This window comes from Tauraco erythrolophus, chromosome 7 (assembly GCF_009769465.1).
Source record: "Tauraco erythrolophus isolate bTauEry1 chromosome 7, bTauEry1.pri, whole genome shotgun sequence".
NCBI lineage: Eukaryota > Metazoa > Chordata > Aves > Musophagiformes > Musophagidae > Tauraco > Tauraco erythrolophus.
Window position 1 is genome coordinate 35,082,484 of NC_141471.1, and position 26,913 is coordinate 35,109,396.

Sequence of the window (26,913 nt, forward strand, 5' to 3'; positions counted from 1 at the left end):
AGATAATCTGGTTCCAATCCCCCTGCTATGGGCAGAGAAATCCTCCACTACACCAGGTTGCCCAAAGCCTCATCCATCCTGGCCTTGAACACTTCCAGGGATGGGGCATCCACAACTTCTCTGGGCAACCTGTTCCACTGCCTCACCACCCTCTGACTGAAAAATTTCTTCCTTATATCTAATCGAAATCTCCCCTCTTTCAGTTTAAATCCATTGCCCCTTGTCCTATCACTACACGCCCTTGTAAAAAGTCCCTCTCCAGCTTTCCTATAGGCCCCCTTTAAGTACTGGAAGGCTGCGATAAGATCACCCCAGAGCCTTCTCTTCTCCAGGCTGAACAGCCCCAACTCTCTCAGCCTGTCTTCATAGCAGAGGTGTTCCAGCCCTCGGATCATCTTTGTAGCCCTCCTCTGGACCCGCTCCAGCAGCTCCATGTCCTTCTTATGCTGGGGACTTCAGAGCTGAACACAGTATTCTAGGTGGGGTCTCACGAGAGCTGAGCAGAGGGGCAGAATCACCTCCCTTGACCTGCTGGCCACACTTCTTTTGATGCAGTCCAGGATATGGTTGGCTTTCTGCGCTGCCAACGCACGTTGCCGGCTCATGTTGAGCTTCTCATCCACCAGCACTCTCAAGTCCTTTTCCTCAGGGCTGCTTTCAATCCATTCTCCGCCCAGCCTGTACTTGTGCTTGGAATTGCCCCGACCCATGTGCAGAACCTTGCACTTGGCCTTGTTGAAGTCCATGAGGTTCTCACAGGCCCACCTCTCCAGCCTGTCAAGGTCCCTCTGGATGGCATCCCATCCCTCCAGCGTGTCCACAACACCACACAACTTGGTGTCATCTGCAAACTTGCTGAGGGTGCACTCGATCCCACTTTCCATGTCTCCAACAAAGAAGTTAAAAAAGATGATTACGTTAGTAAAACTATGAAATCCTACCAGTGAATAAACTGTATCAGTAGTTACGTCTACACTGCTAAAAATATCTAACTCTCAAATTGGTCCATAAACTTCATGGTTTCAACAGCTTTTAACCACTTTGTTCAGAAATAGCCCCTCTGGAGCAGCCTGGCCACATATCTATGGCCTAACATTCCTAGTTTGCTTTCCGTCTCATGTGGTGCACCCAAAACTCTAAGACATCTTGATTACTACTTGTCTTTTAACAGACCATAGTGCTGTGTATGAGTGCTGAGCTGTGTGACAGTGATGTTATACAGAAAGCAAAAACACAAAGAAATATTTTTATGCTCCAAACTGAAGGATATGCATTGCATGCTCCAGGATATATTGTGACAGTGTGCAGAAATGAGGACACAAGGATCATGTTCCAGGACGCAGAAGATGGAAAGAACCAAAACTGTCCTATAGAAATTAGTTCTTGGGAGAAAACTCAGGAATAAATTATTCTCTAAACGAAACCCCATCTTCATCTGAAAGTAAACTCATTGGTTCACTCCAGAAAGAATCCTGGAAGTAATATAAACGCCATGTCAATGACTCACCCCAGGATACGGAGTAGGGGTAGCAAAGTCACTCCATTTGTCCAATTTTCTATCTCTCAGCAGCAGAAACCTTTGCCAAAACTGTCACCAGCTGTTCCACAGACTCATTTTATACATAACTTCATGTCTTTAATCAAAATATAACTTGTATCACCTTTGTTCTGTTCTGCTTTTTTTTATGTTTATCAGTACAACAGAGAAAATAGAACCAGTAAGGATCTCAGAAGACATTTTCATCTTTCCCTAGTCCTCAAGGCAAAATCTTCTATGCCAAATTTTTCCTTGTAGACAGTTCCTTGACTTGACCTGAATTTAAAAAAAAAAAAAAAAGAAAAAATAAACAATCTAGATGCCAACAGCTCCATCAGTAATCAGGCCCAGTGCTTAAATATCCATAGAGTTAATGCCATCTTCCTAATATCTACTTTTTGTCTTTCTTACTGTAATTTAGTGCCACAGTAGACACAGAAGACACTGGATTACATTATTTTTGCAACAGTCTTTCATATTTTTCTAAAATGAGGTGCATATTTTCCACTACATCAAACCCAATTCCATCTGTCTTTTCTCAGAGGTCATGTCTTTTATATCCCTTCAATTTTGCTTTCTTCCATAATTCCTATCACCCACATCTTTCTTGAAATAACCAAAATTGGGTACAGCACTCCAGCTGAGGACTTAACAGTGCTACGCAGAGAAAACACTGCTCCACGTGTTTCGCATATGACTCTTCTGTGCTTTTGTGAATTTTGGGTTTTTTTTGCAGCAGTTTGACATTGTTGGCTTCTGTTCAGTTTTCCGTCCAGTATATCTCCTAGATGCTACTCTGCAGAAAAGCTGCCTACAAAGTCACTCCCAACCTCTACTTATCGATAGATTGTTCCTACACAAGGATCTTGTGCTTCTGCATGAACAACCTCTTATTTGTGTTTCAAGCCCATAACAAGTACATATTAATTGTCAACTCTTTTTATCCCCTTTGCCCTTAGACTGCCTTTCCATGAATAACAATAATCTCATATTCAAATTTATTTTCTTTATTCTTTTGTCATTCCTCTCATTTTTCTAACGAATCATGAACTTCATAATTTCACCATCACTTTCATGCAAATTTTCCTCCTTGATCACATTCTACTTCTCAGGATGAAATGTAGAAAAGCACATCTCCAGTTATTTCTCTCACCTCTTGAAAGAAAATTTTGTTCCCAGCACTTTCCAAGAATTTAAGAGTCAATTTTTTCCTCTTGTATGTGTTGCCCAACAGATGTCCAGGCATGCAATGGTCTCTTTAGTTCTTTCCTTTAGCTAGACTAATGAAATGTCATCTTCCTAACAGTCCTGGTCTGATGGGCGAAAACCTCTTGGTTTGTCTTTCTCCTGACACAGGGAAGGCCCTAGAGTAAGTAACTTGCTTACATAAGACAGTTCCTTCTGCCTTTCCCTTTCTTTCCTCTCTGTCTTTCCAAAATAGGGGTACAACTTGACATTCAGTCCTGTGAACTACCTCTATAGGTCTTTATCAGGTTAAGTCATCATTTTGATAATGCATTGAGTTTTCCTGTTTAAGGTATACAAAGTATTCCACAGAATAACTGCCTTCTGTGCTCCCTATGATCTTACTACTTATATGATGCTATTATTTAGAACTAAAAAATTAGTATTTTCTCTTCTATTATAGAAAGAAATGAATCACATTGACTTGACCTTTTTATTAAAGGCAAGAAAAATTACGGTAATAACTTGATAAATCTGCAAATTCTTAACACTTATCAGTTAAGTCTCGCCTAAAACAGACATACAAACTTCATAGGAGAGAATAAGATGCATTTCTCTGTTTTTGTTGTTTGAGAATATGTTTACTACGGAGAACTTGTAAAAACCATTTCAGCCTCAATAAATTTTTACAAGTTGTTCTGGTTAGAAACAATTATGATTAAATAACTATCTTTGATCTAACTCAGTTTATTTAAAAGAATCAGATATGTTCGCACTCCCCAATTTGCAGAAAACCACAAATATTTTTTTTTGCTTGTTTACAGCATTAAAACTTTTGGACAACATAGCTCAGTCTTTCTCAGAAGGTTCAGGTTGGATGAGGCTTTGAACAACCTAGTGTAGTGGAGGGTGTCCCTGCCCATGGCAGGGCGGTTGGAACTGGACGATCTTTGAGATCTCTTCCAACCCAAACCATTCTATGATTCTATGATTTCCTTACCTGATATCATATTCTTCCAATGCTCTCCTCTACCCAGACTTTCTCCATCATTTGCACCAAATCCCTGATAGCTCTGCAGCTGCCAATGCTGTAGTAGTATATATATAATTTGGTTTTGATTCAGAGAATTACAACATTTTAGCTAGTTGCTCCCTGGAAAGAAACTAGAAAACTTCTTAACTTCGAGTTTGCAAATGTGATTAATATCTCCAAACTTTTTGATCAGCTTAACCAATGGTGTAATTAAGCTTACCTTAGTTAACAGAATTTACCCCTCTCTCATTGCCCCAGCTGGTATTCTGAAACTGGACTTTCTATTTTGTACTACCCCAGCTAGGTTTAGCCTGGGTCGCTGTGACAGAGAGTGAGGAAAAAACTGTCTCCTCGGAAAGACACAGAAGCCCACAGCTGCTCCAGAAGAGAGTCCTTTCCATTCCTTGTGGGTACTCAGTACTGCCAAACGTTTGTACAGCCCGACTTGGATCAGCCAGGCAGTGATGGAGAAAATCCTACCTCTCCTCTGCCCCCCAGACATCAATTAACAGCTTAGGCAGAATCTGTCTATTCATTTTTACATTGACAAAAGTTAACTATGTAGGACACATTCATAAGTCCCATATTCACAAGCCAAATGGCCAACACCCATAACCTATTACTCAGCAAAATCAGTGAAGAACTCTGGATGATAACGAGCCGCTCCTTTTATGCCATCAAAATATGACCCTGTCTCAGAGTAAGGCTGTGAGTACTGTGCCATGACTACACCTACTGTCAGTGGTTATTAATAATATTACTGTTGAGCTTGAGTACAACACGTATGTCTCTCTACTGCTGCAGATATGTGGGAGTTGATTACAACTAATGGTGACAAGTCCTCAAAGGCTACAAGAACTATCCTATCAGTGTTCCATTTTAGTCTGATTTCTGACAAACAAGTAAGAAAACAGGACTTTTTAATTTTCTTTTTTAAGTGATTCTGGCAGGTCTTTTCTGGCTGAATCACACGTACAAGACAGATGCAAAAGTCACAAAGCAACTAACATCGAAGAGCAGTAAGGAAAGATAAAGGTCTTTTATGGCTCTGTCATATTAATTACCTCCCAGGTGCACAGAAAAAGTAGGTGAGCAACTGCAATTAAGATAACAGGTCAAATACTAGCCCTGACTCCCCACATGCGTCTTGTAGATGCAAGCTGGGTGTCTTGATAGTGTTCTTGTCTGTGGAAGACATCAAAAAGCAGCAAACAGCCACAAAACTTGTAAAATACAATACACCTTATTTGTATTTGACTGTTACTTTGAGGAAAAGTTCCAGTAAAGTTGGGTGTCTACTACTTTTGCATACCATACATTGTGTTCTTTTCCGTGTTAATGCTTTTCTGAAATGAATTCTCATTTCCAGCTTGTGTTTTGAAGGGGTTTTGGTGGAGTTTTTTGTTTGTTTGTTTTTAATAATGCTGTACTTCATTGAAGTAGGTACATTTTCTAGGTCAGTCAGTTATGGCTGGTGCTAATTAATGATACTTGACTGTTTTTAATTTCCTGTTACTGACCACTTTTGGACAGATTAACCAAATGCATGGAGGCACGGGTGTATATTATCTGAAATACAGTATTTTTCAGATTTAATTTTCCAAAGTTACACAAATATTTTTGGATACAAGAAGAAATAGTATTTCCCTTCCAAATCATCTTATGATATTTCATCATGATGTCTGTTCCCTGCAACTACCCTCCCTACCCTCCTCCCCCTCAAATTATAAGGGGGTTATTGTGAACTACCATTTCTTATGTTGCTTCTCTGGCTTCTTTTATTGATGGGAGTCTTCTCTGCTTGACACATGTGTTTTAGTTCAGAATTTTTGCTTCTGCAAAAATGTGAGATTGTGGAAATTTACTTTTTATTTAAGCACAGAGTAGTTAGCTGTAATTAGACTACGAGTCCCTGTTTCTCAATAAGTTAGATCAGGAGTCTTTTTCCAGGACACTATTTCTTACTCCTCCTTTTGTTCATTTTCTGGTTTAATCTGTTTGCTTATGGTTTGGGTTTTTGTAGGGTTTTCCCCACTTTGGAGATGCTCATTAACCTGCTTAGAGTATAACATCACTCGCAAAGGTAGAAATGGGGAGGCAGGGAAGAGAGAAGGAAACAACTTCTCAACACCCTACATTTCTTTTTTCAGTCATTTGTCCTGCTCAGGGGAGCTCGGAGGCTTTTCCTTACCAGGCAACGCAGTGCGCAGAACAGTGCATCTGAATTGTAATTGACACTTTATTGCTACTGTGCATGAATAACTAGGCTTTGAAAAGTCAAAGTGTCTGTGTTTCAGAGGCACCAAACACTCCCTAGCTGCCAGTGATCCCAAGGAAGATATGTGGGTACTTAGAAGCTCTGAAAACTGATCCAAGAGAGTTTTTGGAATTCATATTACCTCCGTTCTTCTACTTGGCCATCTGTGTGCTCTGTCAGCCCCACATCTGGCATCAAATCCAGGCATTTGCTGTCTAGGTAGGATGTCTTTATGTTTAAAATTTTAAATGTGATGACAGTTTCTTCTGAAAATAACAGTTAATCACCTGTTTTAACAAAAACTCAAACATGATGAGGAGTTATTCTTGCTCTCATTGAGATAACAGGAAAATCCTGTTGTCTTTGCTGAAAGTACTGCATACAGCTGTGAACATTGGGGCTGGGACAGAGAAGTACTTCAGCTTCCTCTTCTGTCTCTTCTCCTAATCTGTAAATTCAGATTCTTCATGGCAGCAGAAGCCAAAGCTTTTCATTAATTTTCTGGAACAGAGAACACAGCTCTGTGTGTGCATCATGCAGGCTTAAAACTGAGTCAGTAATATAAACCCTGGGTAATGCTAATGAGATAAAAAAGTCCCAAAAAATAATAGGTCTAACATGTAGGAGTTTGAATCTCACTGAACATACAAGGTCTCAGTGGGCAGGAGACGATGATGCCTAATGCCTTTTCTTCTGAGGTTCTTTCAGGGCATCCTAACCAACATGTAATGTAATCTGAATCCTATGGGGAAGGCAGAAAAGGGAATCTTAAATTAGGCTGAGTCCTGAACTTGTTGCTTGACAGTAACTTCAGCTGAGTAACTAGTTTAATTATCTGGAATTCAGCTTTGGGATAATAGCATGTGAGCGGATGAGAGTTTAAACTAGGAGTTTAGTTTTTATAAACACTAAAGGCATTACTGGAAGCAAATGATACAGATTCCAGTGTGTGCAGATGAGGAAGCTGACAAACTGTAATATTTAGGGTTATGCAGAAAATCTAATTTGTTTATCTGATTTCTTCTGAGAAAAACAAACAAACAAACAAACCCACACAAAACACCACAACCCAAAAAACCCCTCTGAGCTAACCCAAACCAAGAAACAGTCTTACTTTTGCCAAAATAAAACCCCACACAAATTGTGGGGAAGAGATGGGAACTAAATGAACAAAATGTGATGCTTAGGTTCTCTAAATACACTAGTGAATTTCGCTAGCATTGATTTCATGTCATTTAGAAGTGCAAAACGAAAACACTTACTTTAACAACATTTCTTAGTTCAAATTCACCAGCATATCTGTACACTTACTTGAAATTCACCAAATTCAGTGAAGCAACTCCCAAAATTTCGTATGACCCTGCAGATAGCTTTCACAAGCCAGAGTTTTTCACCGGACGAGCGACCCTTCTTCGAATATCCCCCCACCTCAGCTTATCAGCAGGGTTTTCCGAACTAAAATTCTTCGAGCGAGTAATAGAAGGTGGAAAACCCTACTCTGATAACGGGGCCGAGGGGCTCGCCGTGTGCGGTTTGCAGGGCCCGGAGCTCCGCGGGCTGTCTCCGAGGGGGCTGCTGAGGGAAGGATCCCGCCGGCCAAAATCTCTTCACGGGCTCCTCTTCCTCGAAGCCTCCTGCCCGGCAGCGGCACCGACCTTCACCTGAAACGCGAGCCGCGGCGGGGAGGGGCGGTGGGCGGCGCCCGCCGCTATAAAGCCCGTGGCCGGGATAGCGACACTGGTCGCTGCGGGGCAGGAGGCACCGTCCCGTCCCGTCCCGTCCCGTCCCGTCCCGTCCCGTCCCGTCCCGTCCCGTCCCGTCCCGTCCCGTCCCGTCCCGTCCCGTCCCGTCCCCCATAAGGGACTGTAGTCACCTCCGCGTACGAGCACAGCGTGGGTTGTCAAGGTAAGCTGAAATAACATGAGGAAAAAACACAGTCAGAAATCTATCAAAAAGGGGGGGTTAAAAAAAAAAATTTTTTTTGAATGCCTGGTTGATTATGCATTTTTTTATCGTTATTATTTTAGTCTACATCAAATTCTTGTGTGGTTTTTCATGTTTTTATTTTTTGTTTTAAAACCCACATACGTGATATATCGAGAGGAAAAGCCTAAGGAAATTTGAAGCATCAGTTATTTACTGCCTCTAAATTTCACTTAGTTGGTGTACAGTGTAATGTGTTCATGTATCTTTAGTCTTTATCATTATGATCTTGTTACAACTGTTCAATAAGTTCTAATCAAACACAAAATCATGAGGGAAATCTTTTATTCTGTAATTGGTCATCCACAGCAGTTTGCATATGAATGATCTAGGAATTTAGCATAAAAGACTACTAAAACAGACTGAATTAGGTTCTGTTGGTTTAGTTTGCACTGTTCTTAATATCTCATTAAAAGTAGGGTTTTTTTATTGTGCTGTTGCGTATTTCTTTTAGTCATTATATTTAAATAGGACAACGCTGAGATCAAAATATAACGAGTCATGGAAAAAAACACAAGTATTTTAATGTGAACTCTTTTAAGTATCTATTATTTCTAAATGTTTTGCTGTTTTTTTAATGAAGGTTTTGATTAATGTGACTTTATCTCATAAGCATACAGCAAAGGATAACAATGAAGGATCATTTCGTAAATTCCACGGAAAAGGACATCTCTAATGTTGGTAAGCCAGAGGTGTGAAAGTGCTGTGTGTGTTTGAATGTAATCTACAGCTCCAAATCTAAAGGTGCATTATAAATGTTTCTTTATTGCCATAGTATTTCTATAGGAGATACCACAATGAGTTTCTAGAGAACTAAAGCCACCACCCAGAAAATGTTTATGCCTGAGTCATTCCACCAACTTCAACAGAAGTCATTCATATGACTAAATATTTAGACGGGCCCTAGCCTGGGCATGAAAACACTCCTAAAATAATCTGTTAGGTGGAAGCATGTTATTGCCTTTGAATAGTTGTCTAAACCAGTCTTTACAGACTGATTGACATTAAAACCAGTATGTGGATAGCTCTATTCATGGTGAGCCAGCAGTTAAAGTTAAAATAAATGTAAATTGGAGATGGCTGGTGTGTGGAGCCCTTTTCTCCCCATGCGATTCACAACCGGCTCCCTACTGTGGTTGCTCATCAGTTTCTTTATTTGTTTACTGCATCTTGTTTTATGGATTTCGAATCATAAGTTTTCTGGGGTACAATTCCTCTTTTATCTAGATTTCTAAAGCCCCTAGCACAAAGGAAGTAGGGTGTGACATCTACTGCTGTACAAAGACATAGTGAAGATGGTTGTTGCAGGCAAAGACATGATTCTTCAGTTAACTTGCATCTATTCCATGTTATCTACAGCAATTATAACCTTCACTGTAAGCAATTCCACTTATTTCAGTAGGTCTTCTCATTTACATTCAGTTGCAAAGATGTTTGCAGAATTAATAAGTTCTTGCTTTTAGTCTTTGATGGCCTTTCTGGATAAATATATTTTAATTGTAAAAACAAAGTTCATTTCCATCTCAGAAATGGAGCTGGAAGGTTTTTTTCTGGAGTAGAGGTAGATGAGCTTAATTGAAAGGAAGTTTCAAAAAAAATTTACCAGGCAGTTCCACAAACGTGAGGAAAAACTAGTCTTTAAGCTTTAATACAAAAGAATCAACAGTGAGAGTTGTAAGAAACTGGTACAAAATATGGGATAATATGTTTTAAAAGTCTGGGTTTTATTTCACAGAATGTACAAGCAAGGGATATGACAACCATTCTTTCCAACACGATGAAAACCTAGAGCAAAGTGACCAGTTCAAGGCTGGGAAAAAAACGTAGGTATTCTTTGAACTTAAAACATTGGCCACTGACATATCCTGTGTATGGGGGGGTGGGGGGTCTTAATACAGCTTTGCTAGAAAAAGCTCATCTTAATTAGTCTCTTGTGTTTTCCTCTAGGAAGAAAAATGAGAAGCCAGAGAAAAAGATGGTTGGCATTTTTGAATTGGTTAGTGACTGGTTTGATGGTTGGCTTTGTTTCCTTTTCTTTGTTTGTCACTGCGAGTTGTTTATTTACGAATTGCAATTAATAGGCAATTAAAACTGGAGAAGAAGCCTGAGACCTATGTTAGGCCTCTCTAAAATTTGGCCTGTTAGGTCAGATTCTCACCTCAGAGTACTGGTAGCACTCACAGGAGTTCAGCCTTAGTGCTGTTGGAGGATGAAGCTCACCCCGGCTGAGGCTGATCTAGGACATATACACTGCACAGGCCCTTGTCTTGCCTCTATTTGTAAAGGATTTCTCCTTTGTTTGACATCTGAGGGATCTACTGTCTGAGAAAACCGGTGGTATGGTTTTGTGTCAGTTTTCTGTGCAATAGCTACTCCCAAATAGCTCTTACATGTGGACTTACTTATTCTGAAAAAAGAGAACTTTTATTCTTCTCAGGTTTATTCCATGTCCATTTATGCTTTGGAAGAGGGTTAGAACAGTCAGGAATAAAATGTTCTGATTTCATATTAACACATCCAGGAACAGTTGTGGCAGTTTAAATTCACATCCGTCTTTAAACCAAACAAATGTTCAAGGGTAGATAAGCCTTGAGCTACAAACTGCTGCAGATACTTTCTACTGGTAGATATAACCCAGGTGCTGGTGGATGACTCACTCTTGTTTACTTTTCAAAGGCATTATCTTGGTAAATATGTAACTTACTGGAACACAAAATGCAATATATCGTACAGAGAAGGTAATCACTTAGAAACATGTAGGACATACGCTTTGGTTTTTTACCTGCTGCATTGCAGAAGAGCCATGCATCTTGCCAATATCCCCTTAGCAGCCCTACTGAATACTGATTTAAAGATGTAGGAGACCTACTACAAAATTCTTCTCGTGTTCTGAGTTTGCCTTCAGCTGGAGTGTTGTTGCTGCCTAGAATATGTAGGTAGAAACAAAGTATGTTCTCTAAGTCTGCTGTACTGTAACAAATACATGAGCTGTCAGGCATAATGTCACCCTTTTTTTTTTCCTTTCTTTTTTCCCTTTTTTCTTAATGCTCACGTAGTTTTCCTATGCTGATTGGGTAGATGTCCTTTTGATGGTAGTTGGTTTGATCGCAGCTGCTGCAAATGGTACCGGATTGCCACTTATGATCATTGTCTTTGGAGAGATGACAAACGCCCTTGTGCTAACCGGCGTGGAAACAAACACATCAGAAGGTAAAAAGTTAAAATTAGGCTTCTCTACATACCTGTTATGTTTTGCTACAGGGACTAAGATTTTTTTTCCCCAGACTATGCACTGGTACACACATCTGAACAAGTATATAAGGAAAAAAATTCATACTGCTATGGATAACTCAATTGTTTAAATCAATCTTTAGTGAGTTGAACAGGACAAAAGCAGTGCATTGGCTGTGCTCTTTATGAATGAACTTCAGCTTTGGTGAGACAATAAGGAGCACAACCACTTGCTGTATTATCAGTTATCAGTCACTGTAATTACTAAAGTTCAGAAAAAATAAATCTGTATTTGCTAAACCCTGCTTGCAAAATACAAAACATTCCCATACTGATGACCCTAGATTGCCATGATTTATCTTCTAAATGTAATACTTTCACAGATATTACTACTTTACTTTTCCCCCCCTCACAGATACTTCAATAAATAGTTCCAGCTGTTCATCAATTCCAAACGTAGATATAGAAGCTGAAATGACCAAGTAAGAATCTTTGTTAACAGAGTATTGGGGAATTTTCTTTTACTGTATTACCCCTTTGAGCAGGAGTTGAACGTTTGTCTTCTCAAAAAAGCTTTCTGAGAACCTATCACAGGCTTCGGTATTTACTTTAGTGGGGTAAATGAAGACTAATTGTGGCTTTGTGTGTCTAACTTCTCTCATGAGATGCAGTGGAGTCATACGGGGTCATATGACCTTTGTTCCCTTATCACAGGTTTGCTTACTACTACGTGGGACTTGGCTGTGCTGTGTTGCTCCTGAGCACCATCCAAGTATGGACGTTTTTGATTGCTGCTACAAGGCAGACAGCCAGGATCCGGCAGAAGTTCTTTTATGCAGTACTCCATCAGGAGATGGCTTGGTTTGATACTACCCAGATAGGAACGCTGAACACCAGACTGACAGAGTGAGGGCTCTGTTCCTTTTGACATTTAAAAGAAAATTGCTATTTATCTTCTGTGAAATAGCCTATAGAGAGTTTAAAGAAAAAGAAACCTGGAGTGTGAAATATTACAGCTCTGAGGAAGAAATTCATTTTCTTCAACTTCATTTGTGTAGTTTCTGCGATATGTGCGTTGGAAGGGTTTTTGCTGTGAAATGCCTGACATTGGCTTTCTAATGACCATGAAGTACATGGCAGACAGTACTAGATAAACAGCTCTGCTGTCTCCAGCTAGTTTACAAACACTGAAAGCTCTGACACTTTATTGAATGGAAATGAGCTTGTATTTACATCCAGCCAGATCTCAGACTGGACTCCATCCAGTCAGTTAAAGTCTTTGGAGCTTTTCCATAGACTTAAATCGACCCAGGGATGAGGACCATATGCCCCCAGATGAAATGTGACTATGTGCATGGACACAGATTTTTTTTTTTTCCTCAATTTTATGATAGCTGTTGCCAGAGCTGTGTTCTGAAAGGTATAAGAGAAGCTTAAATGAAACCACTCAGCTCTAATATCTGTATGTGCTGGGAAGAGAAAATGAGGAAGGAAATTTGTATGGAAAACAGATTCTTCCAAATAGTGTTTTTTCTGATAGAATGGAGATAACCCTTGATCTGAGTCTGTAGTCAAAAATAAAAACATAAAATGCATCAGAGAGCTGAGCAGAAGGAATCATTTAGAGGTGGTCACGGGAGGTGAGGAGGTTGTTCAGCTGTTACTTGTTCCATTTGGATTCTGGATAAAGAAACTAGGTCATTTGTGACCTAGTGACAGGACATAGAAACAGCAGAGAGTGATGGAAAATACAGAAAACGAGTCCTAAAAAATAGGAGGCTTCTGCTGTGTTTTGGCCACACAAGAGACTAATGGTACCATTCAGTAGCTGTGGTTAGAAATTTCACTGTGCCAGTTAGGAAATGGCAAAGGTTCTGACATTAGGCCACACAGCATGAAACGGAGGGGAAGGGAGTTAGAATGAAAGGCATTCAAAGCTAACAAATCTTTTTTATTATTATTGTTATTTAAAGTGACATCAACACCATCCACGAAGGCATCGGAGACAAGATCTGTATATTTGTACAGTTTTTTTCCACTTTTCTGGCAGGGATTATTATAGGATTCATCTACGGGTGGAAGCTGACACTGGTGATTTTGTCAGTCAGCCCTCTGCTTGCTGGATCAGCAGCAGTTTGGTCAACTGTAAGTGTGTGGGGATTCATAAACAAAGCAAACCAGAAAAACATGACAATTCTTATGCACAGGAAATGGGGAGACCATGGGAGAAACCTAGTGTTGTTTCAAAGCTGGGAGGTTGGCCCCACGCTTACTTGATGATTTCCGCTCCTCCTGTAGCTTTTCTCTGGGTTCCCAAGCACATACCTGCATGTTGTGTTCCTTCTGTCCACCTACTCTGTCCTCGTGCCATATGGCGGGAGGATATCCTGCATCAGAGCATCTTCCTCTTGCAGTAATTTCCTCATGCAGAGCGCTGGGGAAGCCCAGATGAGCGCTTGTGACCCTCACTCTTACCTCTTAGCATAAATGCCTTTCCAGCTCCTTCAACCTGCCCTTATATGATATCACATCTCTAGCAAATAATTTACCGAGTTCTATGCTGTGTGCAGAGTAGACACTAGGACATACACACAGCTGCCGCAGACTGAAGTGATATAAATTAGTGACGTATCTGGAGAGGTTTTCCTTTCAAATAGGAAAATGTTTTCCCTTTGTGATCCATTGTAGCCATGTTAATAGGTACTGCTCGTATTCCTGAGTGGTTACTGACATGATACTAAGGGGTTTTTCTACTGGAAGCATTTCAAATAGCTACGAAGGAGAGCATTAGAAGCTGTACTGCAACTACCTTGCTTAGAATGTCTACTGGCACTCTAGCTTCTGAACACCTCTGACACCCCTGACAAGAGCAGCTATGTCACACCTCCCTGACCCCACGCACATGATAGCGTAGCTGGTGGGCTGTCCTCAGGTGGGGAGGAAAGTGGGTCAGTTGCAAAGCTCATCTGATGCTTGTGTAGTCTTTCGCTTTAATGAGGACACGAGAGAATAAGCTGGATTGGGGGGAAATTCAGGGTGTGGAGAGGAGTTGACTCCCTCTTTCCTAAAACCTAGTCTTGTTCCTTGAAAGTTGATCATTCTTATTTACCCATACAGCGTACATACCCCTTTCAGTAGGCTGCAATAACATCTGTTTTTCAACTTTCCAGCTCCTGGCATCCCTCACTGCTGAAGAGCTGTCTGCTTATGCCAAAGCAGGAGCTGTGGCAGAAGAAGTTTTGACAGCAATCAGGACTGTTGTGGCTTTCAATGGACAGCAGAAGGCATTAGAAAAGTAGGTTTTTTAAATCATCATTATATTTAAAATGTGGAAAAGGAGTTTGGCTGTGGGTTGGGTTTGTGCTTTGAGAGGTGGGATATTTTGGAGGGCAGGGGAATGAGATTCTCCTTAGTGTTGTTTTGTACTTCTGTAAGTGGACAACTCGTCTGAAAATAAAAATGTGTAAACAGATCTAGTCAGTGAGTACAGACTATTTTGAGTTATCACTTCAGCATAGACTCAGATTTCTCCTCCGAGATCTGGAATTGAATTTAAACTGAAAGTGACTACATATCTTGTAGTCAAATGTGGCAAAGCATGTGATTAATTGCTTAAACTCTGAAACATGTGCACTGCTGTTCTGATCTTTGTTTAATGACCTTATGTTTAAGCTTTGCTGAATAGCAGCCCTAAGTAAAGTCGCATCACTGGTTTCTATTACTTTAATGATTTGTACATAACAATGGTAGTTGTCCTAATCCAGTGTTGGCTCTAGTCACATGCGGAAGGTGAGGTGGATATGGCTGACAACAAATTTATTCACATATCATAAACAATAACATTCAGTATACAGATACAAGGCATCACCAATACCATGCAGTTGGGAAAGGCAAAGCAGAAGACCTCGTCCATACAATTCATGAAGCTCTTCTGTCTTTTTCAGTTCTTATGTGTGCCCTGGTTCTTGTGTGAATTTTCTAAGGTGATGTTAGCCTTGGCTCAAAGTCCTACACCCTGCTCCTGCATCTGTGTGATTCTAAGGGCTGAGCTCTGACTATCTCATAGCACTGTATTCTGCTTACTAGGATTTGTCCTTAAGTTGCAACAATATTAAGACCCTTTCTGCTTACGCAGTAAAGACATAAAAGCCTTAAGATGACCTAGATCAGTTGTCCCTCCTGCCCCGTATCTTCTTGGTCCCTGCAAATACCAGTGTCTGAGAATCCAATGGTAGGAGCTGCTTCAAAATACTTTTTCTTTGCTCTTTTTTGTTTTGAGATCTAGAGAGAAAATAACTGATACCTGCGTAACTCCATGCCAGTAAGACCCATTCTTTCCTCCACAGTTGACCAGTCAGCCTTTTCCACAGCTCCACCTCCATTTAATGTAAAAAATACATGAAACTGTTGGCCATCCTAGAAACATTTTCTACTAGGAACAAACTGCTACCAGGGACTGACAAGGGTATTTTGCAAACTGTGGATTGTGACTCATGCATGGCTTTTGAACAATGACCTCAGAGTTAGGAAAAGCAATCTTTCGCTGCACAGTGCCTCCACTGACCACAAATGTTTACACTTGCAAGGGACTTTCAGTCATCTTCTCCCTCTGGCAGTGGCTTGGCTCTTCCTCTGTAGCTGAGTGATCACATGTACTTGTTACAATGCTTAAATCCAGTTCTCGTTTCCCTGGAGGGTCCGTGATGCTGCTGACTTGAACATAGGGCTTAGTTTTAATAACACAATCAAGCTAAAATGCTTAGATATATTTGAGTAACAAATACAGCATTGATAGCTTGTGAGCAATTTACATGAACAAAATTAATGCACCTTATTTTAGGATTCCTTCCCAGCTGACTGAATTTTATGTCTTCTTACTTTGGGGATTTTTTGTATAGAAAACATGTACTAGGAAAAAGTGCAAGCTGCTGAGCATGTCAGTAACAAGTAAATAGATGCACTATTCCTAGGCTATGCTTGAGCTTGAGTAAGTGAAAGCTATTAGCTGGACACCATAGACGAATGAATGTGAACAATCCTTCAAAGAAATAATTCTCTCCTTGAACTTGTCAGTCTTTATACTGGTCTTTCGTGTCCACTTGCTTGCTATATTGCTGTATCAATCAGTAAGCTAACCTAAGGGAAAGATGCCTGACTTCCCAGAATGGCCAGTAAGAGAACAACTCTGGTGCTAGAGCTCTGGCTTCTATTTGTTTACCTGCCTTCATCTATAGTGCCTGGGGTTTGTTCTTGGTTTTGCCTTTTTCAAATGTGAAAAACTAAACCTTACTTTTGACAGGTAATGTTGATAAAACTTTTTCAGGATTTCCTTTCAGGACTAATGCAAACTAATGCAAATGGCTCAAGAGTGGTATTTCTCTTCCATCATGATAATAAAGTCATGTTACTCAGTTGTTTTCTAAATCTGTCTTCCATAGCAGTATGAGAATGTTGTCAGCATACGTCAGAGCAGATTTATTCAAAGGAATTATATCCCTATGAGTCCTCTGTTAAAAAAAATATATTAGATCTGTAGTCTCTTTGTGAGACTTCAATTGCTTTTATGGTAAAACCTTTTAATTAAAAAGGGCACTAGGAAATATCAATCAGAATGGCATGTGGTACCTGTCAAATTAATAGTCTGCTTAATCCACTTTCAGATATAATGCTAACTTAGAGATGGCTAGAAGTGTTGGAGTGAAAAAATCAATTACGACCAACGTATCTCTAGGTGTTTCACAATTTGTTATCTTTGGATCTTATGCGCTTGCATTTTGGTATGGAACCAAGCTCACTGCTGAGGAAGAAAATTATGACATTGGCCGTGTGTTAATTGTAAGTACAGCAATGCAGCTTTGAAAAATGCTCTGTAACATCAAGAAAATAGTTATGTAAGTGGCGCATATGATTTTCTCTATCTTCTGCCAAGTGCTTGCTAAATTAGCTATTAGAGACTTGCTTGCTATAAAGAACTGAAAGGAAGGCTTCCCTCTTACCTAGCTTTTGATAACAAGTTTGAACAGAGCACCTTAAGAATTCCCGCTGTAATAAATGTAGAGACAAAGTATCTGTGCTTTTCTCGCAAGTCTTGGCCCCTATTGTAGGGCAGGATGAACAACCCAGAGCTGGTGGTTATGGAGCAAAGACAAGTAACCTGGACTGCCAACGGTTCAACGTCCAAGTGGAGGCCAGTGACAAGCAGTGTTCCTCAGGGGTCAGTACTGGGACCAGTGCTATTTATCATCTTTGTTGGAGACGTGGAAAGTGGGATCGAGTGCACCCTCAGCAAGTTTGCAGATGACACCAAGTTGTGTGGTGTTGTGGACACACTGGAGGGAAGGGATGCCATCCAGAGGGACCTTGACAGGCTGGAGAGGTGGGCCTGTGAGAACCTCATGAACTTCAACAAGGCCAAGTGCAAAATCCTGCACGCGGGTCAGGGCAATCCCAAGCACAAGTACAGGCTGGGCAGTGAATGGATTGAAAGCAGCCTTGAGGAAAAGGACTTGGGAGTGCTGGTGGATGAGAAGCTCAACATGAGCCGGCAACGTGCGTTGGCAGCGCAGAAAGCCAACCGTATCCTGGGCTGCATCAAAAGAAGTGTGGCCAGCAGGTCAAGTGAGGTGATTCTGCCCCTCTATTCTGCTCTCGTGAGACCCCACCTGGAATACTGCATTCAGCTCTGAAGTCCCCAGCATAAGAAGGACATGGAGCTGCTGGAGGGGGTCCAGAGGAGGGCCACAAAGATGATCCGAGGGCTGGAACACCTCTGCTATGAAGACAGGCTGAGAGAGTTGGCGCTGTTCAGCCTGGAGAAGAGAAGGCTCCGGGGTGATCTTATCGCAGCCTTCTAGTACTTAAAGGGGGCCTACAGGAAAGCTCGAGAGGGGCTTTTTTCAAGGGCATGTAGTGATAGGACAAGGGGCAATGGATTTAAATTGAAAGAGGGGAGATTTAGATTAGGTATAAGAAAGAAATTTTTCAGTTAGAGGGCAGGGAAGCAGTGGAACAGGTTGCCCAGAGAAGTTGTGGATGCCCCATCCCTGGAAGTGTTCAAGGCCAGGATGGATGAGGCTTTGGGCAACCTGGTGTAGTGGAGGGTGTCCCTGCCCATGGCAGCGGCGTTGGAACTAGATGATCTTTAAGGTCCCTTCCAACCTAAACTATTCTATGATTCTATGACACTAGGATTAAATGTATTCCACAGGTGTGCTGAACATGTACTGGGAAGTCCTCAACATCTCATTTAGCCTCAGTGTCTGTTGTGGTTTTAGGCTGATCCAGTAACTAAAACTCACACAGTATCTCCTTCTCCAATAAAGTAGAGAGAAGGAGAAAATAAATAAATAAAGGGACTGAGGGTTGAGACAAGAACAGAGGGAGCACCCACCAACCATGGTCCTGGGCAGAACAGACTTGGCTTTCTTAAAAGCAAAACAATTTATTAATGGTTGCTTAGAAGGACAAAGGGAAACAAAACCGGTTACTCGAGAGGACAGAAAGAAACAAAACCAGATCTTAAAACTGACACCTTCCCCCCGCCCCCCCCCCCCCCCCCCCCCACCCCTTTCCTTTTCCTCCCGGCTCTACCTCCCCCCAGCAGCACAGGGGGCAGGGACTGGGGGAGTGCAGGTCAGTTCATTCCGTGCTGTTACTGCTGCTTCTCTCTCAAAGGAGGAGGTGTCCTTACACCCTTTTCCCCTGCTCCAGTGGATCCCCTACGCACGAGGAAAAATCCACAAACTTCTCCAACGTGAGTCCAGCCCACTGGAAACAATCCTTCCCCACAGATTGCTCCGGTGTGGGCTTTACCACAGTCTCGGATACTTAGGGAGCTGTAGCCACTCGCTCCGGCGTGGGTCGTCACGCAGACTCCAGATGCCGCTCTGCCTTGTCGTGCACCCCAACACGACCATCCTCAGGCTCAGGCATCTTCCCTCCACGGGCTGCGAGTGGGTCTCTGCTCCACTGAGGCCGTCCTGGTTGCAGGGGGGGCGCCTGCTATCTCACCATCAGCCACAGGGGAAACTCGGCTCCGGCACACCTCCTCCCGCTCCATCCTCACTGACCTGCTGTCGATGCGGCTGTTTCTCTCAGATCTCAGTCCTCCTCTCCAGGTGAACTCAGCCCAGTGGGCACCCCGGGAGTGGGGTGCCCCCGAGTTCCCCAGCTGGCTCTGACGCCGCCATTCTCCGTGGGCGGCGCCAGCCCGACGCAGGCAGCTGCCCGGCCAGGAGCCAGGGAGCGGGGGCAGTGCCCTCCTCCCTTCTCTGTTCTATCCTGGGAAAAGCACCTTTTCCGGTTCCTTTGTCCTGACTTAAATAGGGCAATTTGCAGAGGCGCCCTATTGGCTCAACCCCGAGGGGGATGGCAGTCTGATCTGGTGGCCAGAACTAAGCCTAACCCGGTTCCAAAACCGGGGAGGTCGCAGGGACCAAAACCCCTCTCCTGCCACCAGAACCCCCACCCCCTCCACATCAAACCATGACAGTGTCTTCTCTGCATTTTGTTGTTGTTCACTTGCAGGAGTTTACCATACATTACCAACATGTCTAAGCTGGTATTGATTTGAGGATGTTTAGCCATGTTTTTGCCATCAAATTTTGCCTACATGCTTAACTTTCACACTGAAGTGACTTCTGATGTCTTGACTCCTCAGTATGGTTCCTCATAGCATGTCAAGTTGATTGTGTGTTTGTCCCAAAGATGAGATTTCAGTTCCAAAAATCTGGTCTAAATTTTGCAAGCCTCTTAATTTTGGGAACATCTGGATAGCTACAGAGAAAAATTTTTGTTCTATTTGTCCATGATAAAAAATGCAAGAGCACCAAAAAGAAAAGTTATTCATGCTGCAAAGCATATGCCAGTAGTTACCATTCACTCCAGGAAAGTGGGCAGTGGACAGGAGCAACTGTGAAATGCAGTTTTCACTTTTGTGTTTAATTCTCCTGGAAAAGGTTCTCTAGAAAGACTCAGGCATTTAACAGCTGGGCACTGGTAGCTCTGTAATCACTGTTAACTGAGATGCTTCTGTCCATCTCCTACAGGTGTTCTTCGCTGTGCTCATAGGAACCTTCTCCCTGGGCCAGGCGGCTCCTAACCTGGAGAGTGTGGCTAATGCACGTGGGGCTGCCTATGAAGTGTATAAAATTATAAATAAAGTAAGTATCTATGTAGAAATGAAGCCTTTCAACCAGATTTAATTCTGCCCTCCCCCCCTTTTTTTTTCTCAAGAAATGTAACGAACATTCAAAAGGCCCTAAATCATAAACTCTAAAGATGCCTACCACTGAAACCCATAATATTTCCATTCACATCAAGAAAACTGCCTCTTTATTTCTTACAATGAATGTTGGGAAACCTGGCATGTTTATCTGAGATTTATGGATGAAGTCTTTCTCTGATATTAGACTTGCAACTCCAGAGGGAAAGTAGAAAGACACTACATAATTTTTTTAAAAAATACACATATGCACAATTTCAACTGAGCTGTTTTTCTGGGAGGAGACGGCATTGGTGAGGAGGGGATTAACAGTGCTATTGAAAGCTATAATAATATAAAGCTGCAGTGTTGATGTTGCTATGAAAAAAGGTTTCTACATTGTTATACTCACGGTCTTGCTGTGTTATGGAGCAGTTGGATATCTGTGTATATAAGATATTTTAAACAAATAGGACTATGCTGTTCATATGGAAATGGCTACACAGTTCTTGATGTGGGTATAAAACCCTCCCATATGAATAACTGAGAGCCATGTTTTGGCTGCAAGATAATACGGTTAAGTTCTGCAATTACAGATTTTTTGCTGTGGATTCTGTTGCATTTGAAAATGTGCTATATTTGTCAAAGTATAATTCACAGTTACATGCTCCCCTGCATTCAGCATCCTGCAAGTAAAATGCAACAGCTCTGCAATGGTGTGTTGCAGTATAAACCATCAGCTGAGAAAGCAAGGGAGAGCACAATGTATCCAGCTGAAATAGCAGTTTCAAAAGTGTAATAACCAGCAACATATTTTAAAAACCTTTTTCCAGAAACGGCTCATAGATAGCAGTTCTAAGGAAGGCTACAAACCCGACAAGCTCATAGGAGAAATTGAATTCAGAAACATCCATTTCAGCTACCCGTCCAGACCTGATGTTAAAGTAAGTGTTCTTTTCAGGTTAAGCTACTGTACTGAAATTCTGCAGCCTATGTCCATATTATTTCTCTAATCTTGTTGTTGTTCTTGAATGCAAAATGCATTCCTATCTTAGGAGATAGGACATTATTTTTTTCCTCCAGTAGTACACAAAGACAAAGCTCTAGATCTACTACCCCTGGCTACCTTTTCACTGTTCTCCTGTGCTGGACAAAGCTAAGAAAAATATGTTGCCTTTAGTCTGAATTTCTGTGAACAAGAGGTCTGACGAGCCAAATAAGATTTTTCAAGATCTGTCATTAAAAATTCTAGAACTTACAGAGTTAAACCAGGAAGTTGCTCTTTCCAGTCCCTTGCTCGTTACGAGTTGCTGTGATATCCCATGTGAAAAATGACCTGTGAGATAGGCTTTACAACAATATGCTATCAAATGGATTGAAACTAGATCCTAAGTATACATTTGGAAGCCAAATCATATTTTGGGCAGATGTTAAAATTGCTGTTCAATAAACAGATGTCTCTGTTCTTTGCCAGTTAAACTTCCCTTAGTAACTGTATTGTGCAGCACCATGTATGTCATGTAATGGTGATCTGCTTTTGTGGTGATACAGTTGGTTTGACCTCTCTATTCAACAGCTGATAATCTTTTGAAGACATTAACAAAGGTGAAAGGAAAAGTGATTTGCTGCTGTTGTTATTTGATGCAGAGAAATATAGAAATAGACATTTCAAATGTCAACAACTAAAAGCCGAACATGCCAATTAAGGGATGAGAAAGGAGAAGTTCATACCACTGTGGCTATTTCTTCAACTGGCTCTTCCCTACTCAGCCATCTGAGGTCTGTCCCATCTGTTTCCAGGATGCTGAGGCTGCTGAAGGACAGACCCAGATCTAGGCTTTCTGCCTAACTGAAGTCACTGCAATGCATCATCCTTCACTCTTGGCTCAGAAATCAGAAGTGACAGAGCAGACTCTTCATCCTTTTTCCTAAAAGTGCTATTCAGGCTGATGAACTACGTTATGGGTCTGCAAGCCAAATGGGAGGGAAATAAGAAATATTTTGTCATCCTTCCCAAATCTACTGAGTCAGCAGCTCTCCCTACTAAAAATATTAATGTTCTTTAATAGAGCCAAAAGGAATCAGCAAAGAGATGTAGAAATTGTCCACAATCTCTCAAGCAATGGATGCAACACAGTGTTATCTCCCCTGTCCAGGCTGAACCAAATCGGAGAGATCTAAGGAGTCTAGTTATTGTCAGTTTTAATCTTGACAACACTTTGCCCAATAAAAAAGAGTTAAAAATAGCCTATTAGATGGTTGTGACTATTTGCATCTGGAGAAGTTATGGTATCCAGAATATAGTTCTTACTTGATAATGCAGGCACCAGGATATCAGCTTCTTGGAGACAGAAACTCAGCTGGATGTAACACAGGGAGAAGAGCAATATTGCAACTATTTTAATCTCATTGCAAAAACATATGCAGGCAAAATTATAAATCAGCCTGGTATAAACAAGAAGAGTTCCCATAGCAGCCAAATATTTTGGCAACTACACATCATTACTCATATATGACATGGACATCTTTTGAGGTAAAATGTTCCTAAATGTGAAAATGGCAACAAAGATTTCATTAATCTATAACTACTCCCCAGGTTACTGAGGCTGTTAACAATAAGGATTGGGATTTATTAAGGGCTTTCCAGCAGTTATCTTGTCAAAACAGCCATTTATGTTCTAAAAATAGAAGAAAGCAGGCTTGTTTCTTAGCAATGATATTTAGCACATCAGAAACATTTTTTTTGTGAGATTCCTAGCTAAGCGTTATGTCATTGTCCAAGTGTTGGGAAACAGAGTACAGCAGGAGAATGTAAGACCCCAAGCCTGCTACCAGATCACACAAATTGTAGAAAATGAGCTATCTAGTTGAGAGTACTGTGGCTGTATCTATATTAGTTGATTTTAGTGTGCTGGGGAATTTTCCCAGGCACTGGAATGCAATGGTCTATGCAAGGGAACTCTTAAAACGTTTCTTGGCATGAACTTGGCCTGTTCCAGTTATCAATCTTCTCAAATAATTCCCAGGGTTGGTTTGGTAGCCAGAAGGATCCAGGGACTGTTCCCAAAAGGCAGGTTGCATGTAGCTATCCTGTTTCAAAGGTTAATACACTTCACAAGCATAGATGCAGGTTTTTTCATACCACTGTCCCAGGATATTCCCAGGTAAAATTAACTTACTAATATTGCCATAACTTCACACTGCGCCCCTTACTACTGCCTTGATTATTGCTACAGTTACCTCAACAGACCATTCTCTAATAAAAATGATCAAACTAAGGTTTTTGATGTGTTGTTGTTGTTTGTTTGTTTTTTCCTCCAGATCCTCAGAGGCCTAAACTTGAAAGTTCAAACCGGGAAGACCCTTGCTTTAGTTGGTGCCAGTGGCTGTGGAAAAAGCACTACTGTTCAGTTGCTGCAGAGATTCTACGATCCTGTCCAGGGAGAAGTGAGTTCCTGCAAGTGAACTGTAAACCTGAGAGCTGTTAGGATAAGCACAAGTTTCCCATATTGACTGAACCTTGATTTTCACTTTTTATTGAATTTGAGCATATCTCTGCCTAGTTCAGCAATTCCACAATTTAAATTTCAAATGAACTGTTTCCTGTTGGTTTCACTTCATCAGTCTCCTCCTTCTTGCAGTACTATGCCAGAAGTAGTAAATACCACAAATCTTGATGCAAGATCTGAATTTAAAATTATTTTCATCAGCTATTGGCTTTTAAGGTGCTGTAAACTTTTTTAAGCAAACAGTGCTCTGCTGTACTTTGCTTACTTTTAATTGAACATGAACTAAAACCTGGAGAGAGTTTTCATATTTTATTTTAAAAGGTTGTTTTCTTGGCTCATTTTTTCTCTGCTAACCCACACCAAAAGTTTCCATCGTTACACGTTGTACGTCTGCTCTACCACTAAACACTAGATCAAATCAGTAAATGGTAAATACTTCTCATAAGACATTTCCAAACAAAAAAAGAAGAAAAATAAACAATATATTTTTAAAGAGAATGTTCTTTTTATACTTAATATTTGAAGAATGCTATTTAGTAGTCGTTACTACTAGTTGAAACTAGGTAAGCATTTCAAATATTAAATGCTGTACTATCACTACATAGTGTATCAAGATGGCTATTTATTATTAGCACAGTTGTTTCTTAAATTCAGTGTTTCAGTGGCTCTCCATTCCTGCCCCATGCCTCAGTTTGCTGTTCCTCCCATGTGCTAATGTCAGTGTTCACAGGACCACACTGCAAATGATCTAGGTTAAAAATAACTTTCCCTTCCTTTCTGGTCAACTTGGATTATTTCTTTGGTCTAGCGTAAAGCACAGCCACTGAGGCGATTGTGTAGCCACAACTGTAAGGGCAACAAACTGGCACAGGGGCATGAGAACAGGGTAAAAGCTATGCAAGGAAGCTGGAAAACTCTTAAGCCAGCTTGGACAGCATGGTTATTGGAGGGAGAGGACCCAACAAAAAAAAAGTCTTCTCCGTTTATGCTGCTTCTCACTATTTTCTAGCTTGTGCGGTGGATGGAAAAACTACAGTTATAACTTCTCCCCCAACAGAGTTTTCCACTAAAGACAACAATTTTTTTTTTGTCCTTGTAGCTGATACTGAAGTCAAGTAATAGTAATTAATTGATTTATTATGAACAGAATGCATTTCCTTAACATCTTTGACATACACTTTTTCCTCTCAGATTACCTTAGATGGTCGGGATATTCGGACGCTTAATGTAAAGTGGCTACGGGAAAATATTGGTATTGTGAGTCAGGAGCCCATTTTGTTTGGAACAACTATAGCTGAGAACATTCGTTACGGCCGAGAAGATATTTCTGATGCTGAAATTGAGCAAGCAGCCAAGGAAGCCAATGCTTTTGACTTTATATCTAGACTGCCTGATGTGAGTTCATTAACTTCTTTCGAGTGTAAGAACGAAAGGTCCATTTAGGCTGGTGTCCTGTTTCTGAGAAGGGAGAGCATGGGAGTTTAAGTTGTAGTATAACTTCTCAAAATACTCTTACAGCCTCTAGCAACTTTCAGTTTAGGGACTTCCTGGGCTAGATATTGTGCCTTTGTTTGGTTGCCCTCAAAGGGTTTGTGCCAAAGTCTGGAAAAAATGTCCGTGCCTTAACTCAGGAGAAAGGAGGCTGCACACCTGTATTACCATCCCTGCCCATCTCACTAAACACGGGAAGAGTTGGGCTTTTAAACAGAAGATCCAGAAATCCAAAATCCTTTGTTGGGAGCTGTCTGTGCATTCAACAGGAAATGAAGGGTGGAAGTAAATATAAGTACATCTTGAACCAAGGCTGGTTTTAGTAGCTGGGAGCTTGAGCTCTCCTTCTGCCTGAGATTCGCAGCTTTTTACATTCTCTTATAGCAGTAGGTGCCTTACTCTTTTCAGAGTGGGGGTGGAAAGCAAGATCAGTCGTTCAAAACATATCCTCAGGAATGGATGTTGATGTGTCCTTCCTCTTGGTCCTGCAGTTAAAAAAATGTGGAAGAAGTGCCCACCTGGGATTTGATTTCAAGTTCTCCTATTTCAGAGAGCTTGACCCCCATCACTCAAGCATGTGCCACTTCTAGCGTGTCAGTCCAAAGTTCCTCCTACTCAGGAGGAGTTATTTAATTGTATTTACTCTTAAACAGCTATATAACAAAAGATTGTAGTGGACTTTGAGACTTGCCACTTTGGATTGAATGACACAGTCAGTAGGAACTAAAGCCATGGCTCCGGGGGGGGAGGTGTCTCAGGTTCAGAGAAGGTGGCGTCAGAGGTCCTGGTGGGTTTCTGTGATCCCAACCTTGTTGGAAAGGTAGGCAGTCCTCAGAAAAGGCAGAGATACCTTTTACAGTCTTGAGAAAACCCAGGGTTTGGGGCACTCTCCGAGCAAGTGAAAATCAAGACTTTAAAGAACCGTAGGTTCAAAGTTAGGCATATAAAGTACATAATGGGGGTAAGAGGTGAAGAGCTAGATGGATGGATGTAGTTGCATGTTTGCCTATGCTCAAGTCAGCTGGATAACGCCACCTGTTGTCTAGAAGCTGAGTACTTCTGTTTGCACAGAGAAGCAAGGATTTCATCTGAGATGTTCCACAACTTCTGTTTCATTTTCTTCTTTCTCAGAAATTCAACACCATGGTAGGAGAAAGAGGGGCTCAGCTGAGTGGGGGACAGAAGCAGCGAATAGCTATTGCCCGTGCCCTGGCCAGAGATCCCAAGATTCTTCTTCTGGATGAAGCTACGTCTGCACTAGACACGCAGAGTGAATCCATAGTGCAAGCAGCTCTTGATAAGGTAGGAGTCATGTTGTTGAAGCTACCAGTCACCATGAAAAGGTGCAACAGCACTTAAGAAAAATGAACATTCAATTTTTACTGCAGGTCTCCTTTGGAATAAAGAACACTGGAAAATAAAATTTGGATGCAAGTTTCGATTTCAGGGTTTTAACAGGCATTTTAAATAATCAAAGTTTTACTT

General features: G+C 41.3%; 1 protein-coding gene across 2 annotated transcripts in view; it reads left to right on the top strand.

The window, feature by feature from the left end:
- Positions 1-8,627: 8,627 nt before the first annotated feature.
- ABCB5 (ATP binding cassette subfamily B member 5) overlaps positions 8,628-26,913 on the top strand; it is a 35,903-nt gene continuing 17,617 nt past the window's right edge. For both annotated transcript variants that reach the window (XM_086614901.1, XM_086614902.1), the window contains exons 1-14: positions 8,628-8,676; positions 9,731-9,818; positions 9,943-9,991; positions 11,052-11,205; positions 11,642-11,708; positions 11,941-12,132; positions 13,200-13,371; positions 14,397-14,521; positions 16,887-17,061; positions 20,274-20,387; positions 21,262-21,372; positions 23,750-23,875; positions 25,129-25,332; positions 26,560-26,730. In XM_086614901.1, coding sequence (XP_086471027.1) covers positions 8,628-8,676; positions 9,731-9,818; positions 9,943-9,991; positions 11,052-11,205; positions 11,642-11,708; positions 11,941-12,132; positions 13,200-13,371; positions 14,397-14,521; positions 16,887-17,061; positions 20,274-20,387; positions 21,262-21,372; positions 23,750-23,875; positions 25,129-25,332; positions 26,560-26,730 — 1,797 coding nt within the window. The remainder of the gene's footprint in view (positions 8,677-9,730; positions 9,819-9,942; positions 9,992-11,051; positions 11,206-11,641; positions 11,709-11,940; positions 12,133-13,199; positions 13,372-14,396; positions 14,522-16,886; positions 17,062-20,273; positions 20,388-21,261; positions 21,373-23,749; positions 23,876-25,128; positions 25,333-26,559; positions 26,731-26,913) is intronic.